The sequence below is a fragment of the Melanotaenia boesemani genome, chromosome 19, assembly GCF_017639745.1.
Source record: "Melanotaenia boesemani isolate fMelBoe1 chromosome 19, fMelBoe1.pri, whole genome shotgun sequence".
Classification (NCBI taxonomy): Eukaryota; Metazoa; Chordata; class Actinopteri; order Atheriniformes; family Melanotaeniidae; genus Melanotaenia; species Melanotaenia boesemani.
The window spans coordinates 10,585,128-10,605,350 of NC_055700.1; the positions used below are offsets into that span (position 1 = coordinate 10,585,128).

The 20,223-nt window shown below is 39.0% G+C and overlaps 1 protein-coding gene across 1 annotated transcript in view; it reads left to right on the top strand.

Annotated features, from left to right (window-relative positions):
• LOC121630332 (lipoxygenase homology domain-containing protein 1-like) overlaps positions 1–20,223 on the top strand; it is a 27,380-nt gene continuing 7,157 nt past the window's right edge. The window contains exons 1-34 of the mRNA XM_041970579.1: positions 1–718; positions 3,190–3,304; positions 4,909–4,989; positions 6,023–6,207; positions 6,921–7,019; positions 7,329–7,477; positions 7,571–7,694; positions 7,776–8,026; positions 8,105–8,240; positions 8,370–8,530; positions 8,658–8,744; positions 9,450–9,585; positions 9,693–9,847; positions 9,951–10,111; positions 11,331–11,407; positions 11,497–11,693; positions 11,794–11,986; positions 12,383–12,543; positions 12,625–12,961; positions 13,119–13,270; positions 14,254–14,387; positions 14,739–14,887; positions 14,982–15,086; positions 15,173–15,301; positions 15,422–15,589; positions 15,679–15,860; positions 15,991–16,107; positions 16,770–16,932; positions 17,073–17,227; positions 17,368–17,577; positions 17,980–18,103; positions 18,210–18,418; positions 18,533–18,718; positions 19,475–19,602. Coding sequence (XP_041826513.1) covers positions 1–718; positions 3,190–3,304; positions 4,909–4,989; positions 6,023–6,207; positions 6,921–7,019; positions 7,329–7,477; positions 7,571–7,694; positions 7,776–8,026; positions 8,105–8,240; positions 8,370–8,530; positions 8,658–8,744; positions 9,450–9,585; positions 9,693–9,847; positions 9,951–10,111; positions 11,331–11,407; positions 11,497–11,693; positions 11,794–11,986; positions 12,383–12,543; positions 12,625–12,961; positions 13,119–13,270; positions 14,254–14,387; positions 14,739–14,887; positions 14,982–15,086; positions 15,173–15,301; positions 15,422–15,589; positions 15,679–15,860; positions 15,991–16,107; positions 16,770–16,932; positions 17,073–17,227; positions 17,368–17,577; positions 17,980–18,103; positions 18,210–18,418; positions 18,533–18,718; positions 19,475–19,602 — 5,834 coding nt within the window. The remainder of the gene's footprint in view (positions 719–3,189; positions 3,305–4,908; positions 4,990–6,022; positions 6,208–6,920; positions 7,020–7,328; positions 7,478–7,570; positions 7,695–7,775; positions 8,027–8,104; positions 8,241–8,369; positions 8,531–8,657; positions 8,745–9,449; positions 9,586–9,692; positions 9,848–9,950; positions 10,112–11,330; positions 11,408–11,496; positions 11,694–11,793; positions 11,987–12,382; positions 12,544–12,624; positions 12,962–13,118; positions 13,271–14,253; positions 14,388–14,738; positions 14,888–14,981; positions 15,087–15,172; positions 15,302–15,421; positions 15,590–15,678; positions 15,861–15,990; positions 16,108–16,769; positions 16,933–17,072; positions 17,228–17,367; positions 17,578–17,979; positions 18,104–18,209; positions 18,419–18,532; positions 18,719–19,474; positions 19,603–20,223) is intronic.

Sequence of the window (20,223 nt, forward strand, 5' to 3'; positions counted from 1 at the left end):
ATGTCGTTGAAACAGAAAAAATCCGCAGCTACTGAAGAAACCGAGGAGGTTGATGACGAAGTGGAGGAAAGTGAGCCAAATATAAAAGAGAGGAGCAATGGTTCAACTCATGGGGACACCACAAAAAAAGAGAGGAGTCGTAAGAAACACAAGAGCGCAGAGCACTCTGAGAAGCCCACAGAGAAAGAGAATAACGGAAAAGAAGGGGATAAGGTGAAAGAGAAAAAGAGAAAAAAGAAACCAGATGATAATGCTGAAGCTGGTGCTGTGATTGCAAGCAATGACTGTGAAGGTGAGCAGAACAATAATGAACCCACAAACAAACCCAAAAAAGAGAAATCTGAGAAGCTCAAAGAGGATGTGACACAGAGAGTCAAGCAGGAAAAGTCCAAACAAAAGAAGAAGAAATCATCGAACCCAGAGGGAGCGGAGGAGATGGGGTCTAAAGATAAAAAGTCTAAAGATGGCAAGAAGAAAAAAAAAGCTCACAGTGATGATGATGAGGAGCCTTTAATTGAGGAGCAGGAAGAAGAGGATTCAAAGAAAAAGAAAAAGAAGAAGGCAAAGAAGGGATCTGCAGACAGTGATGAAGATAAAAAGAAAAAGAAAAAGTCCAAAATTAAACAGATCGACTATGCTGCAATTTACCAGAATGAGCTATTTAACTACCACACAGATTCCTCTGATGGATACGAAGATGAGTACTTCAAAAAGAAAGGTAAGGGCAAAACACTATAGCACAGACAGAGGCCTCACAAGCTCCTTTTTGAGTTCATATTCAGGAAAAACTTCATTTCTACTGGGACTTTAAAGAAGAATTTCTTCAGCTCCCTGGGCTCTGACTGGGAGCAAGCTGGGGAATCCCTCTGTGATTGTGCTGGGTGAAAGCTTAGTTATGTTCCACTTGAATGGAGCTAAACAGAGGAGCAGGGGCAGACAGGTGCTGGGTGCCGTCCAGTCACAGGGGCTGGGAGCACCGTCAGGGCCACAAAGAGGGCTTGGAGCCAAACACAGTATTCTTAAAGCAGATCACAGGCCCTGAAACAGCAGGAAACAGAATAACCACATTTTTGTATTCATTTTTGCTCTAAAAATAATTCTTATTTATGGTCTAAATAAATTGTTGCTACATGCTCTTCTTAAAATCAAGAATATACTAGTATATAATAATAAAATGCTCAGAGTCGGTACTTCTTTAGTTATGTACATTAAGAATTATTTCTTCCTGTAAACATGTTTATTGAGAACAAATATGCAAAAATAAGTAGATATTTTATAATTATGTTAATTTTATTTTCACAATTTCCATCCATTATCTTGACCGCTTATTCCATTTCGGGTCGCAGGTGAGCTGGAGCCTATCCCAGCATTTTAACAGGTGAGAGGCAGGGTACACCCTGGACAGGTCACCAGTCTGTCGCAGGGCCAACACAGATGGACAAACAACCATGCACACACACACTCACTCCTAGGGAGAATTTAGAGTGTCCAGTTAACCTAACATGCATGTCTTTGGATGGTGGGAGGAAGCCGGAGAACCCGGAGAGAACCCACGCATACACGGGGAGAACACGCAAACTCCACACAGAAAGGCCACCACCCCCAAGGTTCGAACCTCCCCCCAGCCGAGCTGTGAGGCTGCGGTGCTAACCACCACACCACCGTGCAGCCCATTTTTTTTCACAATTTGACTACTGTAATTATAATTTTAAAGTTTACTTAAGCTTAAATTCTTTTCATCTTTAGATCACATTTACAGTTAGGAAAATTTACATTAAATATATAATTTTATGTTTCTGTTTCTTATATTAACTTGAAATTAAATCCCCACATTATCATTTTTGAATGATAATCTTTCCCCTAAACACGTAACATCACCCTCTCATGTGCTGAGAGAGTGCTTAGTAGACATTTCTTTTAGTCCATATAATTATTTTCATAACCTGAAAAAACATCAGAATTTTTTTGTTCTCACTTACTCTGCAGCTTTGGGAAGAACATTAAGTAGTATTGCACCAGCTGCTGTAAAACACATCTGTGTACATGTCTAAATAACCTCACTGACTTATTCAGGTCTCAGGACACTGATAAGTTTAGCAAGACTCAGTTTTACCATGCCATTCTCTTTCAGATTTTATCAGGTGTCTTCTTTCTCTTTAACCTGGTTTTAATAGCTCAGCTCTCTGGTAATTAGACATCTGTGCCCCTGTTGGATCAAATTCAGTCAAATTGCTCATCATGAAGCCTCATTTCCTTATCTACAGAATGATTTTAGGTTGTCCTTGTGTTATTAATGTATGTATCCACTACTTTACATACATTACAACCTCTTTGATGACATTTGAACTGAATCTGCATTTACGAAGAGACTCTTCTAGCCCATCACAATGACTGGACTCTATCTCTCTTATTCTTTGTTTATAGTTTTTATAAGTCTGAACAAAAAATCCCACTCATACCCATCAAGTCTTCATAACATTCACAGTCACATAACAACAAGACAGAGGTGTTTAAGTTCAGAGTAATGCAGCAGGACTATAGAGTTTCAATTATATAAGCCAAGCTACAGAGCTGACAGCTAGTGCTGACAAGTCTCTCTCTGAAGATTTAATGTTGCCGCAACACTGGTGTGAAACTTAGAAATACTCTTCAAAATTTACAGTTTCTTTGTTTAGGGAAAGAAGAGAATATTAAACACTTGTATTTATTAATCAAAGTATGTGACAGTGTAAGAGTATCCTCTGACAACAACAATCACCAGGCTTTCTCATCATAATCCTGAACTCTGTGAAATTGTGTACTTTTAATGGCTAATTCTTAAGATCCATACACCCTAGAAGACAAGCTAAGACACATGTTACAAACTGGTGTCATTCTTGGATGAAGAGATGCATCTGAAACATGAGAGAGCTTTGGCTGGTGTATCATGCCAGACATGGATTCACTGCAGATTCGCTGCATTGAATTCCCTGGCAGCCGTGCATGCAGGGAAACATAATGCTCCCTATTCTTTTTTATGGATTATAGGACACTGTCTCAGGATGAGACTTTTGTTCGTTATTGTTCTTGAAATTTGTCCCTGTTAGACATAATGAAACCTGATTAATTGTTTCAGTATTGTTTCTTGCAGTATTATTAAGTTCTCATTTCTCTTTCTGTATTTTAAATCCAGTCTCCTTTGTCTTTCAGTATATGAAGTAGTTACAGTCACAGGGGATGTGAAAGGAGCTGGGACAGACGCCAATGTGTTTGTTACTCTTTTTGGAGATTTTGGTGTCTCGCCGAAGGTTCACCTGGCAAGCAAGTGAGTTTAAAAGCCTTCATGTTATTGTTTTTAAAATCAAGTCTAAGCATTAGTCTATGCTCTTTTTTTCCTTGTCATATTTAATGTATTCTACTTCAGTTTATATAACCAGCGAGTTTAAAGAGTTTAGTCATTTTTTTGAGTCAGTAATTGTCAATTAATCTTTTCTATTCTTCTCTGATCCTTCAGCACATCAAAGAGGTATTTTGTAATCAATCTACATAAGGATGGTTATGATTCTGTCCTTGTGTTGGTCTGCATTGTGGATATAAAGCTGTATGTGAGGAATTCCTCTTCAACATTAACCTTTTTCTTGACCATGAGTCAAGAAAAAATTAATTTGCACACTATTAATTTCCATGACTGCATACAAAGCCGTCTACTAGCATTTACATAGAAAATGACATTACTTGTGAAGCAGGAATTTCTCCTTCATACAGTTGTATAAAGTGTCGGACTCAGAATATCTGGAGTAAGGAGGAACTATGTGACATGGCCGGTCTTCTTTTCCATTTAGAAAGAAATGAAAGAAGACCACGATGTCATTTATGCAGATGATCAAATGACTCTCATGGGATCTTTTCAGAAGTAGGCTCCTTTTATCTCTGCACACATTGATTGACAGATAGGGTTACCTGTGCAGTGTATAGGATATACCAACTTATTGTCAGCCACTCTGGACCATGTCACCCACACCTTGTGGTGGTCCCATTCATCCACTTCAGTCAGCATCAACATGCCTTGTATTCAGTATCTCCATGCTGTGTGACTGTTTTGTAGCTCGCTTGATGACATATCACACACACAGATGTTAATACATCTTTTTGTCATATAATAATCACACAGTAAGGAGTTTCACCTTACTCCAATATACATTATGTCCTGCCTGTATTGTGTGATCACCGATGATACAGGTAAGGGAGGGTTTCTATGTCTCCAAGCATATTTGCCCGATTGAAAAATCGAGGCAGAATAAAAATGCAAGTCTTTGGAAATTCACTGTAATTATAAAACGTTCAAATTACATGAATTCCAAAGTTTGCAGTGGTTTCCTTTAACATAATAAATAAATCTCCCCATCATTCTCTTGAAGGTGATTTAACATAGAGAATGAGGGCATGTATTCATGTGTGTTGGACACTATTTGTCAGTTCATGCAGTATGTGACACTTTGCACCTTAATCATGCAATCTTCGGCCCAATCTGCAGCCTGAATATTGCAGAAGGAGAACAGATGGAGATGTGGGTCACACATGAAGGCATGTACTCTGTGTAAATGAAAATGTGGGTGTCTGATTCGCAGTCTTTGGCACAGGGGGTCTAATGTGCTCACATCCTGAGCTCATCTCTGCCAGGGGTAGAAGTATGGTGCTATTAGGAAGGAGGAGTAAGAGTACGTGATGAAGTGGCAGAGCGTCAGGAAGGTTTCAGATTATACCACTGCCATGAGACCACAAGGGTACCCTAAGCCGGATCAGTCCAGGGATGCCATATACTGTTCCTAATTTCTGCTTCTTTCTGTCAGGACTATTATGTGTTGATTAAATAGAGAAAAAACAACAACAAAAAAATTCTAATTTTTTCCTAATCTCTTCAATTTCCAGAAGCCGGACTGCATTTGAGAAAAACAAGACTGATGTTTTCCGCATCAAAACATACAATGTGGGGCCTCTAAATAAACTGAGGTATTGTGTAACAGATTTCATTTTAATTCCTCTCAGCTTGTGATCTGTGGTCATTTATGCGTATATATAGACATATAAAGTAATCTGATATGTCCCTTTATTGTTTCCGTCAATGGAGCAAACACACAGAATGCACAATTACAGGCCACTGACATCATCACAGTTCATGCTTTAGGTATACACAATCAGGATAACAGCAGCTTACAAAGACTCACACACACAAATACTTTTTTTCATTTTTTCCCAGCTTGCACTGCTGCCCATCAAAGGATTTCATCCAGTGACAGAAGGTTAAGCCCCATCTGTTGTTGTGAGTTAGTGTCTAACTCTAGAGGAGGACGGGTTGCATCACAGGCATTTAATATAGACAGGAAAATAAGCAAAGATTTAAGAGCCAGACTTTTCTAAAAATAGCAGTGCTGCACAGTAGCTGAGAAATTAGGAGCTCTGCAGGAGTAAGAGCAATCATAGTGCATGTATTCTCTTTTCACAGTGTCATAAGATGAAAGAGGTCTCTGACATGCAAATCTCAACAACTGTTCCCGGCTATTCTTGACCTTTCAAAGGACAATAAAACCCTAAGTTGAACTTACAAAATAATCATGCTTCTATAATGCTTCAGTTGTTACATTGAGCTGTTATGCATGTAAAATATATAATCAGAAATGCAAAGTCTTTTCACTCGGTGCAGACTATTAACCTTGATGCTGATCATTTGTGACACCTAGCCTGAAGTTCGTAGGAGCCTGTAGCAACATATCTGTCCACATTCAATATGACAGCTTCTTTGAAATGGATTGCATTACTCATACTCTTGTCGTAGCCCATCTCACTGAGTCTCTGTGACATTTCTGATTTGCATGAGCTGCAGAGCTTAAACACAATTCCCATTGTTGTGTAGTACTTATCAAAAATTGCTAACAAGAAACAGACCAACAAACAAGCAAAAAAAGGTTAACTGATGTGACAAGCTCATTTAGGATTTCCTGCAAGGTGAATTCATGTCACGCTCTCACTTTGTTGATTTCAATAGGATTGAGCATGACAACACTGGGATGAGTGCCAGCTGGTTCTTGGACAGGGTGGTGGTGACCGACATGAACCGGCCCCATCTGCGCTTCTATTTTGCCTGCAACAACTGGCTGAGTCGGGAGGAGGGGGACAACCTGTTTGTCAGGGACTTGCTGGGCAGCATGAACCCCATGGATGTCCCAAAATGTAGGTCACTCCGAGACAAAGACATAATCCAAAGCACGCACAAAAAGTTCAGAACAGCTACAATAAACTGATTAAACTTCAAAATGAATCCACCAGATTTTAGATTAACTAGTGTGATTGAGAGTATTAGATTATAAATTCTACAAGCCATTTAAACATACACCTTGACTACCTAATTGATGAATCCAAGTAGAATCATATCTTTTGAAACATATTCACAAACAATGAACAGATGTGAGTCTTTTCTTTTAAGTAAAACAGACGATGGGGATACTATGTATCTGGGCAAAGCAACACAGTGTTTGATAGTCTGCCACCTTTATCCTGCTATTTCAGGTTGTAATTGAATGCCTTCAGAGTGTAATCCTCAGGTAAAACCAGTCTTTGTATCCCCTGATGCAATATGATCCAACATCTTAGCACCTACAGTCAATTAAGAAGAGCATTGTGAAGACATTGTACCTCAAGGGAGCGGTTGGAGCAATAAAGCTCTTTCACAAACAGACATCCTATGTAATAAATATTTAACATGGAAGCCATCACACAGTGTAAATTTGCAAGAGACCTTCAGAATGAAATAGAAAATTCCATTTGAAACTGATTGCTTATCTTTATTATTAATGACACCCAGTATTTTTAAACCCTTTTTTGGTAGGTGTTATACATACATCATTTAGTTCTTGATTTAATGTGTTATATCTCATGTCTTGCAGTGAATAAATATCTTGTGAGTGTGTTCACTGCTGATATGAAGGGAAGTGGTACTGATGCTGATGTCTTTCTGAATATCTTTGGAGAAAATGGTGACACAGGTAGTGTGGTTGTGATCTTTTCTCATTATTAATCATTTTTATGATGTGTACAATAATATAATGTTATACAGTTTAGAAAAGTAGAGACGTGAGAAGAGAAGTTTTAAAAGTATATATATATATATATATATATATATATACATACATATCATAAAAAAATAAAATTAAATCAGTACAACTATTAAGAGTGGAATTCTTGGTAATTAATTGGCTATTGATCAAAAACCCATGATTCTTGTTTATGGAATTAAGGACATTTAAAGACTGCAGCAACATCCTCATTCAGAAACTATATGTTTGTTATATTAGGAGAGAGAAGACTGGACAGTGACAAAGACAACTTTGAACGTGGATCAGAGGACAAGTTTACAATAGAGGCTCCTAACCTGGGGAGGCTGAGAAAAATCACTATTGGCCACAATAACAGAGGCTCATCAGCTGGGTGGTTTCTAGATAAGGCATGTACAGACAGCACATACAGTAGTCTTCATATTGATATAAAAAACAAACAAACAAACAAAACTGTCCTGATAGTGCCTCTTTTCCTGCAGGTGGTGATTGATGACATGGGAAATAAAGAAATATATGAGTTTCCAGTCAATCGCTGGATGGCCATGGATGAGGACGATGGCAAAATACAAAGAGATGTGTTGGTTGGATCTATGCAGCCAATGGGTGAGAAAACAAGCCATTAAAGTTCTATTTAAAACACACATTTTGTCTTAATGTCTGTTTAATCTTTTTTTCTTTAACTAGGCATTGTATACAATGTGCAAGTGATGACTGGAGATATAAGAGGTGCGGGGACCAACTCTAAGATCCACATGGTCATGCATGGCTCCAAGGGCCTAAAAAACAGTGGCAAAGTTTTTCTTGAAGGCGGTGCTTTTGAACGTGGTCTCATAGACATTTTCAATGTGGAGATTTGTGAACTTATCAGCCCTCTCAGCAGGGTCACCATTGGGCATGACAATGGTGCTGTAGGTGCTGGGTGGTACTGTGAAAAGGTACAACTCATTTCTTTTTAGTTAAAGAGTGATTCTAAAAACAATATTCATTCATCGAGGACTCTTTTTCTCTCCCAGGTGGTAATATACTGTCCATTCACGGGCATTGAGCAGACATTTCCATGTGGGATGTGGCTGGATGAGGACGAGGGGGATGGACTGATTGAAAGGGAGCTGTATGAGATGGTTTCTCTAAGGCAGAAAAAACAGAAAAGTGAGCATCTTTTATTTTTTCCTTTATTTAACTAAGTCCTTTACTACTCAATTAAAAAACAGCAATTCACAATTATATTATGTGTAGAAAAAAAATCCAAGTCACATCTTCTTTGTTTGTCCTCTCTAGAGTACCCATGGTCCCTGTGGATTTGGACCTCAGATATAAAGGGGGCAGGCACAGATGCCCAGGTATTTTTGCAAATCTATGGAGAGATGGGAAAGTCTGATGAGATCAAACTGGAAAACAACTCAGACAGTTTTGAACAGGGGCAAATTGATAAGTTTGTGGTAAGGTTTGAATCAGCTGTTAAACTGAGTACAGGACACCCTCTTTTATTGGTTATTTGCAACATTAGTTTACACTTAACTACTAAGAGATCTTTGATCTTTTTTTTTACTTTTTGGATCACTCTAGATTGAAATGCCAGACATAGGAAAGCTGCAGAAAGTACGGATCTGGCACGAGAAGAGACATCCATTTGCTGGCTGGCATTTAGCAAAGGTGAGTGTCTGCTGTGTCTGCCTGAGTTGGCATAGTCTCTTTCAAGTAGCTTGCTAAATACCCATTTAATGTCTAGTCTTACGCTTTAGATTTTGGGTAAAGCATGCTGCAATGCAAATAGCTCAAGAGACAAAAGTCCTATTCTCTAACTGTAAATGGCAAGGTGGAGGATCGATGTGGTATTTTAAACAAGACTGCAACATATTTGGCTGTTGGAGGGTTTGCCTTTAAATTTGGCATCACAGATGCCGGTAGGGCAAATGCAACGGCCTGTGGAGATTTCAGTTCTTCTTCTTTAGTCCCATTAATATTTGTCATTATCAGTAAAAACCTGTTAACGTCTATGAAATGAATTGTGTTAAGTTTTCATCTTCCAGTTTAATCACAAACACTGATTGCTGAGCAACTATCATAAATAATATTCATGTCAGCCTCCACTGTGCTTTGTATAACCTACTTACTAACAGGTTTTATTGTGATATACTCAGGACATAATAACGGTAAACATTATAAATGTTAACAAATAGCTCATTAGCATTGTCACTGTAGCATTATGTTAGCATTTAAGCTAAAACTCTGTGCTCAGAGGTGTTATAAACTGTCTTTGAAAATGGATTTAAACTAATTTCTGCAGTCTTTATTAAACGACAAAAAGGTGCAGATGATTATCTGTGTGAAGTCACATGAAGCTGTGACTTTTTGCAGGTAACTCTGCTCAAGACGCTAACCATGGACAAATATTCTTTTGAATGTGGACGCTGGCTGGACATCAATGAAGATGACAATGAGATTATAAGAGAACTTCCAGCTACAGGAAAACTCATTGATGAGCCACTTCCCTGTAAGAAAGACATCTGAGACCTTACAATAATCAGGTCAGTTAGTAGGCTACTGACTAAATGTAGTTGCTAAGGGTAACATGGATCATTGTCTCTTTCTTTTATTTAGTGATAAAGTATCGTGTAACAATCTGTACTGGCAATGTCAGTGGCAGTGGCACCGATGCCAGCGTCTTCCTCAATATAATCGGTGACCTGGGTGACACAGGGGAGCGTCTCATGTTTATGAGCAAAAATAATGTAAACAAGTTTGAAAAGGGAAATGTAAGTAAATCATTATTCAAAAAGAAATACACAACATATTTAATATTGTTTGTTTAAAGCACAGCAACCGTCTTTACTCAGTTGTCTCTCTCGCCCTTCTCAGCATGATGAGTTTCTCATTGAATCGGTCACAGTGGGTCAGGTGCGCAGAGTGCGAGTAGGTCATGATGGCCGGGGTGGAGGCTGTGGTTGGTTTCTTGATAAGGTGATGGTCCGGGAGGAGGGCCAACCAGAGTCTTTGGCCATTGAATTTCCCTGTTTTAGGTAAGGTAATCCCTTTCTCTACACTTTAAATCTGTGGTTTCCAACCTATTTTTCTTGAGGACCCCCTTCAAGCAAGTACTAAAAAGCTGTGGACCCCCTGCCCCCACCCTGTACTGAAACCATGTTTGGTTTAATGCTTTTAAAAGTGAGATTCTCACCATAAATAATGTATTCTGGCTGAGTCTTGTCCTTCCATAAAGCCAAAATGAAATTAATAACATATAGCCTTACTTTTTTTTTCTTTAAATAAGGACAATGTGTGGACTCTAATCACAATGGCTCTGAATGTTCAAAGACTCTGGGGCCCCCTATGCTTTTTGGGGGACCCCCAAGGGGGGTCAGACCAGACCCCAGGTTAGGAACCACTGCTTTAAATAACAGAATGGCATTTGTTTGAAATATACTTTTCTGTCAAGTATAAATCTAAACGATTCTTGTATAAACATCTGAAAGGAGGCCAAGACTTTACAAAGACTCACCAGATCAAATGAGAGAGCAGTGGTTTTAGAGCAATTTAGAGCAACTCATCTAAAAGGATCAAATTCAGTACATGATGCCATGGACTTTTGGACTATGGAAGTTTAATTTCCCTCTTTATTCTCTGGTCTGAAACCATCCAGCCACAGACAGATGAACAAAATGATCCCAACAGCTCTAAACCTTCTCAAGCCAGGTAAACTGGCCATGTCTGGGCATGCTAGCTCTCAGATGGCACATGTTTAAGTAGTTAGGGAACTGATGGAGCAACTGATGGATGGTTTGCCTTTACAAATGGGCACTAAATACATGTGGCCACACAGCTCTCTCCTGCTGTAACTGGAGTCAAACCACAAGGCTGGAGTGCAGTGTTACTTCTGGAATAAGCCTTATCCTGTCAGTCTTGTTAATAGGGGAAAGCTCATTAGCTCCTATTACGTTTTTTGCTAACTTTCTTTTTGTCATTTTCATTTTGTCATTCCTTTACATCAATCATATCTATTACGTACCAGTTTCCTGACCATTTAAAATGTAAAAGTTTCAAACGTTTTTGTCTGCTTTAGGTTCAGTTTGTTAAATCGCTGACCTCACAATACCATTAGTCCCAATCCTTGATCATTACTCGGTTGTAAAGTTAATCTTCTTATCAGCTACTTTAAGTTTCCTGGATGTTTATTTAGCAGGAAGATTGATTTTACTGCTTTAGAATGAGAGCTGGCGAATCCCTCTGTGTTTTCTCCAGGTGGTTGGACCGTAACGAAGATGATGGACAAATTGTCCGTGAGTTAGTTCCAGCTGGAGATGGCGTGCGTCTGTTTAGTAAGTATATAAACATTTTAAACCAAGAAGTTGCCAAGCAATAATAAGTTAGATAAGTCAATAACATTAAAATAACTAATCATCCTCAGATGTCAACTACCACATAGCGATCAAGACAGGTAGTGTAAATGGGGCCAGCTCAGACTCCAAAGTGTTTGTCAAGCTGTATGGGGAGAAGGGTGATACTGACAAGGTGATACTGGCTGTCTCTGACAATGACCTCAGGAACTACTTTGAGACAGGACGCACTGACATCTTCATCCTTGAAACTTTTGACATCGGACTGGCAAGTTCTTTAACAATGCATATACTGTCACAGAGAACACAGGCACTGATGCCTGTTTGTATGTCCTGACTGTATATTATTTGTGTTTCTGTGTTTGTAGATCAACCGTCTACTCATTGGTCACACAAATGAGGGCTTGCGGGCTGGATGGTTTCTGGACAGCGTGCAGATCTCTGTTCATGTTCATGGGAAGCAGTACATGTTCCCCAGCCATCGCTGGCTCTGCAAAGATGAAGCTGATGGAAAAGTGGAGGTGGAAATATATCCCAGTGAAACGTTGGACATTGAAAAATGTAAATGTTGAATATATAAAAAAAAAAATACTATTTGAATTCTCCAGTTTAAATACAGACAAAAGCGATTATGAGTTGGAACATGTTTGTCTTGTCTCATTGGGGGCGGCATGGCTCAGTGGGTAGAGTGGTCGTCCTGTAGCCCAAGGGTTGCTGGTTCGATCCCGGCCCATCGAGCTCGTGTCGAGGTGTCCCTGAGCAAGACACCGAACCCCTAATTGCTCCTGATGGGTCATGGTTGAGCGCCTTGCATGGCAGCTACTGCCATCAGTTTGTGAATGTGTGTGTGAATGGGTAAGTGTGACGTCTGTGTACAGTGCATTGGGTAAAAGCACTACATAAGTACAGACCATTTGTCTATATTATCTTTCTTTTTCTCATAATTCTCTATAACAGTAATCAACTATGAAGTAACAGTGGTCACAGGGGATCTGCGTGCAGCAGGAACCAATGCTAATGTCTTCTGTCAGATTTATGGAGAGGAAGGAAAGACTGAAGTTCTCAACTTGAAAAGCCGCTCCAACAATTATGAACGTGGCACCACTGAAATATTCAAGGTCTGTACTATAAGGTTTGTTCTATATCAGCATCTTTTGGAAAGTCCCTGCTTTGACTACTGTCCCCTCACTACACCCCAGATTGAAGCTTTGGATGTCGGCAAAATCTATAAGATCCGTATCTACCACGATGGGAAGGGTATTGGAGACGGCTGGTTTTTGGAGACAGTGGACGTCAAGAGACTGACGATGGCTATGGTGCAGGTTGAGGTGAAAAAAGAGGAGCCATCCAAAAAAGACAAGAAGAAAGATAAGAAAAAGAAGAAGAAGGAAGAAGAGGAGGAGGTGGAGATAATCGAGGAGCTGCAGGAAGTAGTGGAGACATTTACTTTCCCTTGTAACCGCTGGCTGGCCAGAGACGAGGAGGATGGGGAGATTGTGGTGGAGTTGCTCACTGAGGACAATGAAGAATTAGAAAGTAAGTAGAGCATGAATGTGCTGTGTTTACCCGCTGATAACTTGAGGCGGCAAGGCGATGTTTTAATGATGACATTCTGAAGCAATGTGAAATCAGGCAAAAGGCATCAAATTTGTTGTTATAATGTCACTGATGATTATCTGTGATTTCCTTATAGTGAACTCATATGAAGTCCATGTGTTCACTGGAACTATGTGGGGGGCAGGGACTGATGCCAATGTCTTCATCGATATCTATGGAGAGATTGGTGACACAGGTGAACGACATCTCAGGAAATCTAACAACCTAAACAAATTTGAGAAAGGCCAGGTAAACTTTGAATCTTAATTTAACCGTTTGTTGAAGAAATAGTTGAGCATTTTTGGGAATCTGCTTATTCACAGAAGGGGCTGGAGTTAGGACAGTGATCCCTATCACAAGTAAACATGTCACCCAGCACTTCTAAAGCATCAGATTTAATGTTATGCTTTATGAAAAATGTAAGAGAAATTGTATCTCTGGTTGCTAGGGTCACACAACCCCAGGAAACCAATGTGCATAGACAATAAATATTTTCCCCTTGTGGTTCAGTCATGAAATTCAGTACATGGGATCAGATACACCTCCAGAAATTCTTTTCTGTGAACACAACTTGTTGTGCTGTCCACAAATGTAGGTCAAAGCTCTCTCATACAAACAGGAAGCCATATGTGAACATGATCCAGAAACACTATCATCTTGTTTGGACCGAAGCTCATTTGGTTTGTTCTTAGTTCACCATTCACATACCAAATGGTACGGTTATGTAAATGGAGCACATGTGAAATATCAGCATTAGTGATTACAAAACTAACCCATCACTGACACATTGTGAAATGCAAAATATGACAAAGACCCAGTTCTGTTGAGATACTAAAATCCTAGACAAAACAAAAGAGGGCCCATATGTTTACATACTGTTATTGAAAGAATAGGGGATACCACTTAGTTGTAAACATGGTCCTGCCCTTACTTTTTTAAACATGTTTAATTCATGAAACATTATAATGTCTCAGTTTCAACATGTGATAGAACATTGATTTGCGAGATATTCAAATCATTGTGGTCACTTTTTATTTACATTTAACACAGAGGTGCAAAATCACTTTAAAAAGTTTGGTTAGTTAAGTTTGCTATCTTTGTTTTTTTTAGTTGGAATCATTATCAAAACAAATGTTTTATCTCAGGTATTTTTTGGGTTTAATTAAAGACTGAGTAGATTTGTTCTGTGTTCCTCGTGTCACTGACCCATTTTGCTTTGTTTGTGTGTGTAGGATGATATTTTCAACATCACAGCGGTTGATTTGGGGGTCTTGAAGAAGCTGCGGATCCGGCATGACAACACCCAGGCTAGTGCTGGCTGGTTTTTGGATAGAGTGGAGATTATAGACAACAAAGATGACACAACGTGAGTCAGAAAGATGTTAGAGGCAACAAGAGACAAGGAGCTGTCATTTATTAATTTAGATCATCTTTGCACAAATTCCCCTTAATTTTATTTTTTTAAAGAATGATTACAATAATGTGTCAGATGAAAGATATTTAGGATTTATTGAGTGATGAACATCCACTAAGTTTAAAGAATAATATCAGCTTACATCATAACGTTTGCATTTAATGTCTTTAGAGTGCCACCATGTGGTTTTAAACAGTACTTCATGCTCCAACAGTTCAAGGAAAACAAAATAAAATAAATTTGACTATGTTTTTTGTATTCCTAGGTGTATCATTCATAGCATTTACATTATACTTTTTTTAGGTACTTTTTTCCATGTAAACGCTGGCTGGCTGTTGATGAAGATGATGGACAGCTTGCTAGGGAGCTGGTCCCTGTAGATGAAGCTTTCATGAAGATGGGGGATGATGATGAAGAAGACTCTGAAGCTACACTTGGTTTGGAACAGAAGGGTGAGAGGAACATTATAGCCGTCCAGAGAAAGGTGTTATGAAGTAGCAAAGTGACCAGTGACCTTCATGAACTCTGGCTTATTTTTATTTATAGCTATGTCAACAACATACACAGTGAAGATAAAAACTGGTGATAAGAAGTATGCAGGAACAGATGCTAATGTCTTTATGATCCTGTATGGCACTAAGGATGATACAGGTAATATTGCAGACCAATATTCTCTGTTATTCTGATTATATGTGTACTTAAATATGAAGTCCTTCTGTGTTGTAATTTTTTTGCAGGGCTTATTAACCTGAAGGCTTCAAAGACTCATAAGAACAAGTTTGAGCGGGGTATGATTGATGAGTTTACCGTGGAAGCTGTAGACATCGGACCCCTTAAAAAACTACGCATTGGACAAGACAACTGCGGTACATTCAGACACAGTTCTGGCTTTTATAGTGACTAAAACAGAAATACTTGTAGGATACTTACATAATTTGTAAGTATCCTACACCATGTGATTATGGTGATTTGCATTAATGTTTTAGGAGGAGGATCAGCAGGCTGGTTCCTTGATTGGGTGGAGATTGATGCCCAATCTCTGGGAAAGAAGCTGCGCTTCCCCTGCGGCCGTTGGTTGGACAAAGGCGAGGATGATGGAGCCATCATCAGGGATCTGTTCCCTAATCCTCTTCAGACAGAGCTTTACACACCATGTAATTCACAGTGTTGCAGTCACTTTTATACTTGAAATATTTGACATTTGATGCGCTGAAATGCTTTCAATCCTTCTTTTGTTTTCTAGTTGTTCCCTATGAGATTAAAACCTTTACGAGTGATGTATTTGGAGCTGGAACAGATGCTGATGTCTTCATTGTCCTGTATGGAAGAAATGCAGTGTGCACCCAACAGAAGTCTCTGTGTGTCAATAAAAGAGAAAGGAGAATGTACTTTGAGAGAGGAGCTGAGGATATGTTTATTGTTGAGGTACAAAAATTATAATGAAGTAAACCATAAAAAGTGATTGAGGTGCTTTCATCAAGTTTTAATTACTGCTTTTATATTTACTGTGGAGAATGTGCTGATAAATTAACAACGTGTTCTGTTCTCTTTGCAGCTAGAGGATGTGGGGGATGTAATTGAGAAAACCCGTATTGGTCATGACAACCGTGGTGTCAACCCAGGCTGGCACCTGGACAGAGTGGAGATCAGACGTCTGCTCAGAAAGGGAAAGGTACTCTCTGCAGAGGATTTACGTAGTGTTGTGGAGAATTTACTTGGCTAAAAACATATAAAACATTGCCACCAAATGGGGAAAAAAAAACATTTTCCCATTTAGAAGTATGTTAAGTCATGGATTATTTTTAGTTGATCCAGACAACAGACATTATAATTTGTACAGGAATCTTATGTTTTGCCTGTAAAATCCTACACTGTAAAAAGTGAATAAAACCATCAAGTAAATCTAGTAAAATGAAAAGTACAATATTTGCTCCTGGGTTTCTTCATAAAATGGTGCAGGAAGCTGTACAAACTCAACACTAGGTCATATTAAAATCCCTAACCTGATGCCTGATTTTGATCCCTGAAATTCCTTCTTTAAAAAAAATAAAATAAAATAAAGTCCTAATATTTGATGAAGCAGCTGATTTCTTTTTGTGTTTTTGTCTGCCTCTTCTCACTCACATCCAGCTCCAGTTTTGATCAGCAGGTGGAGATGTTCTCCTGAGTAACGAGCAGTTACGTTCCAGCACTGTGGTCTCCTTATGATCCCTCACACTGAGCTAAAGCTCAGGCAAAAGCATGACTTTTTCTTCACCTCTTTGTTCCCCTTTTACCTCTAAGACACAAAAGCAAAGATTGTATCAGAGGATTAACGTGCTTCTCTCTTTGTAGGGTTCAGAAACTGTCATCTTCCCTTGTGAGTGCTGGCTTGCCAAATCAGAGGATGATGGAGAGACAATAAGAGAGCTGGTGCCCTCCGACATCATCACAGAGAAACTTTCAAGAGATGGCAGTCTTAAAGTGACTGAGGTTGAGGTGGAAGATGCCCTGGAGAGTATGTGTTGTTCTTGGCCTTTCTGAGAATTATTTTAAAACCCATAAACCAAAAGAAAATGCTCTCTATTCACTCAGTTTTTCTACAACAGCCTCAAACTTATCCTCTTGTTCTTACCTGTGTTATTGTCTTTACTTCAGCTCACACATACAACGTGTCGGTGATGACAGGGGATGTTTATGGAGCCGGCACTGACGCCAACGTCTTCCTCACAATTTATGGGGATCTGGGGGACACTGGAGAGAGAAAGCTGAGCAAGTCAGAGACAAATAGCAACAAGTTTGAACGAGGATCTGTAAGGGACTTTACAGTTTGTGGATCTATTTCATCTCTATTTTTACTCTTGTTCCCTGTTTTAATTGAAGCAAAAAACAGCAAATGCAACATGAAGGATGATTATAATGTTTATGCTACCTCAATGGCTTTTCCTCCTAGGTGGATAAGTTTACAATAGAGGCAGTTGACCTTGGCCAGGTTTACAAGATTAAAATCCGCCATGATAATAGCATGGTGAGTCCTGACTGGTATTTGGACCAGGTGGAGGTTTTTGACGCTGATACAGAGGAGGTCTTCCTCTTTTTATGTGAACGCTGGCTCTCCAGGAAGAGGGAGGACAGACGCATTGAAAGAGTATTCTATGTCAAGGTAAAATATACTACTCAGAATAGTCGGAGTCAATCAAATATCAATATTTTCTTGGCACAGATTTGAATTCATATCAGAAATATGTATTTTAGAAAAAGGTTATATGCTCTATTTCTGTAAAACCCAGACTGCTCAGGGAAGTTAGTTCCCTCTCACTCAGCAGTAAAACTTTGCTTTCATGTAACGGCTCTTTTCACACATGATTTCAGTGCAAACCTGCACCTTTAAAGAGTGTAAAACAAGCTTCCTGCCCACAGTGTTGCCATACCTTTCGAACAATGTGCTCCTGTTAGATGAAAATACACGTGCACTGACCTTTTCAGATTTAATTACCACACATTGCAACTTTGTAGTAGCTAGTGTTGATGTGTGTGTCACCAAACATGTCTTGTTATTTTTTAGGGTTATGAAGGAGTTAGAGAGAGTCTGTATAGTAAAAAGAACTCAGCACTGACAGTGAAGAGCGTTGACAGTAACATGAATAAGAAGAACAAGAAGAAGAAAGAGGAAGAAATGGAACTACCAAGTAAGAAATATTAGAAATCTTCATCAACTGCTCTGTGAATGTTTGTTATTAATTACAAAATCACACACTTGAATTGATGAATAATTGGAGTCCTCTTCCTGTGCAGTCATACCATACCACATCACCATCTGCACTGGAATGGAGCGCGATGCAGGCACCACCAGCAGGGCTTATGTGATCATTATCGGGGTCAATCAAATCCAGACGGAAAGGCTGTGGCTGGACATGCCGGATGGGAGGACGGGCTTTGAGGCTGACTCTCTTGAGAGCTTTGAGTGCCAAGGTTCAGATGTGGGGGAGATCAAAAAGGTGGAGGTGAGTCAAGAGTGAAGTTTATAAATGTTCAGTGAGAATCTTTTAGTATTCATACACATAAACATGCAGAAAAATACACCCTTGTTACATTAAATAATTATTACTCTTCTTCAGCTCGGCCATGATGGGGCCACTCCGGAGAGCTGCTGGCTTGTTGATGAGCTGGCTGTTGCTGTGCCAACCAAAGGGGTCAAATATATCTTTGCTTGCAAGTGCTGGCTGGCCAAAGATCGAGGAGATGGACTGACTGCTAGAGTATTCAACGTGCTAGATGCTGAGGCCATTTCTATCTCCCGGAAGGTATGTAAATGAGGACAAATTGACGCAAACAGAAGCCACATGGCACAGTTACTTGTAGACTAAATGACTGCAACTCACTTATTATTATTAATTTATTTGCACCTTCATAAAAGATACCAGTGGAAGCCTTTACATAATAAAAAGCAGCTGAAGATTAAAGATAATGTAATTTGGCCAATATCCAATATCCCAGTTTTCTTCCAACTATTATAAAAAAGAATAAAAAAAAATGCATTAAAACTATGTACTTTAACATTTTTAAGTAAAACTGTAAACTTGATCCTACTTTATCGAGATAATGGATGGTGCACTCCTGGTGACAACCCTGGAATTTATCACAAGCCAAGATAACTTTAACTTTTTGCCAGTTTTTTTTATTTTAAAGCATTTATCCGCTGAAACGGATGATTTGCAAATAATATTCTGCATTGCTACAGGAAACTTTAATGTTTTCCACTGGAATTATAACTAAAAGCATTGCTAGAAATAAAAGTCTATTTCACAAGAAATTTGGCTCTTTTTTTTTTTCTTTTTCTTGGAGAGTTACTTTACATAGCTCCTTAATAGAAATGGTCAAAAGTTTTACAATTCTAAAGTAAAATATATGCATTGTGTGTTTACAGCATGTTTGTCTATGAATATAATGGTTCATCATCTGTAAAATAAACAAGTATCCCAGGTTCATTGGAACTCTGCTTGTGGGAGATGGATTTGCAATTAAAACATGAGTTATATTTCTAATCTTTTCATCGTCAGACTATCTATGAGGTGACGGTGGTTACAGGAGATGTGCAGAATGCAGGAACAGACACCCAAATCTTCATGTCTGTGTTTGGGGCCAACGGCAGCACAGAAGAGATGCTGCTGCAGAAGAATGAGGACAGGTGGATAAAAAGTTGATTTCCATTTCATAGTTTGACTTTGATGTTTACAATATGAAATCATATGCTAGATCAGTGGTTCCCAAACTGGAGGGGGCCCAGAGTTATACCAGGGTGGGGGCAGCTAGGCTAAATAAAACTTATTTTGTTTGCATTGCTAGCAAAACGTGTAAAAATTTGTCAAAGTACCAATGGGCAAATGATGGTGAATTAAAAACATTTCCAATACCCGAAAGACAAGAAAATATGGTGAGGCGTATCTTGTCCAGGTAATGGTCAAGTAATGGGAATGGCCAATGGTGGGTAATGAAGACATACCACAGTGTGTTGTATGTCTCAGAATATTTCTCATCTTCTCATCCTGAACATGGAGAAAATCCTGTTGTTTACTTTAGTGACATAACTTTCATAAATAGCAGAGTTGTTTTACTAAAGCAGCATCTGTATCGAAAGCTCAACTTTCCTGAAGTACTTTGCAGTTTCCTGGTTTAAAATTCCCTGACTGCCGCTGACATGGTTTTAACTACAGTTAAGTAGCAGCTAATAAGCTAAAGACTATTTTGTGGCACATTTCTTCATAGATTTCTTTGTAAGCATTGGGGTGCATTTAATTAGTAGGATTTG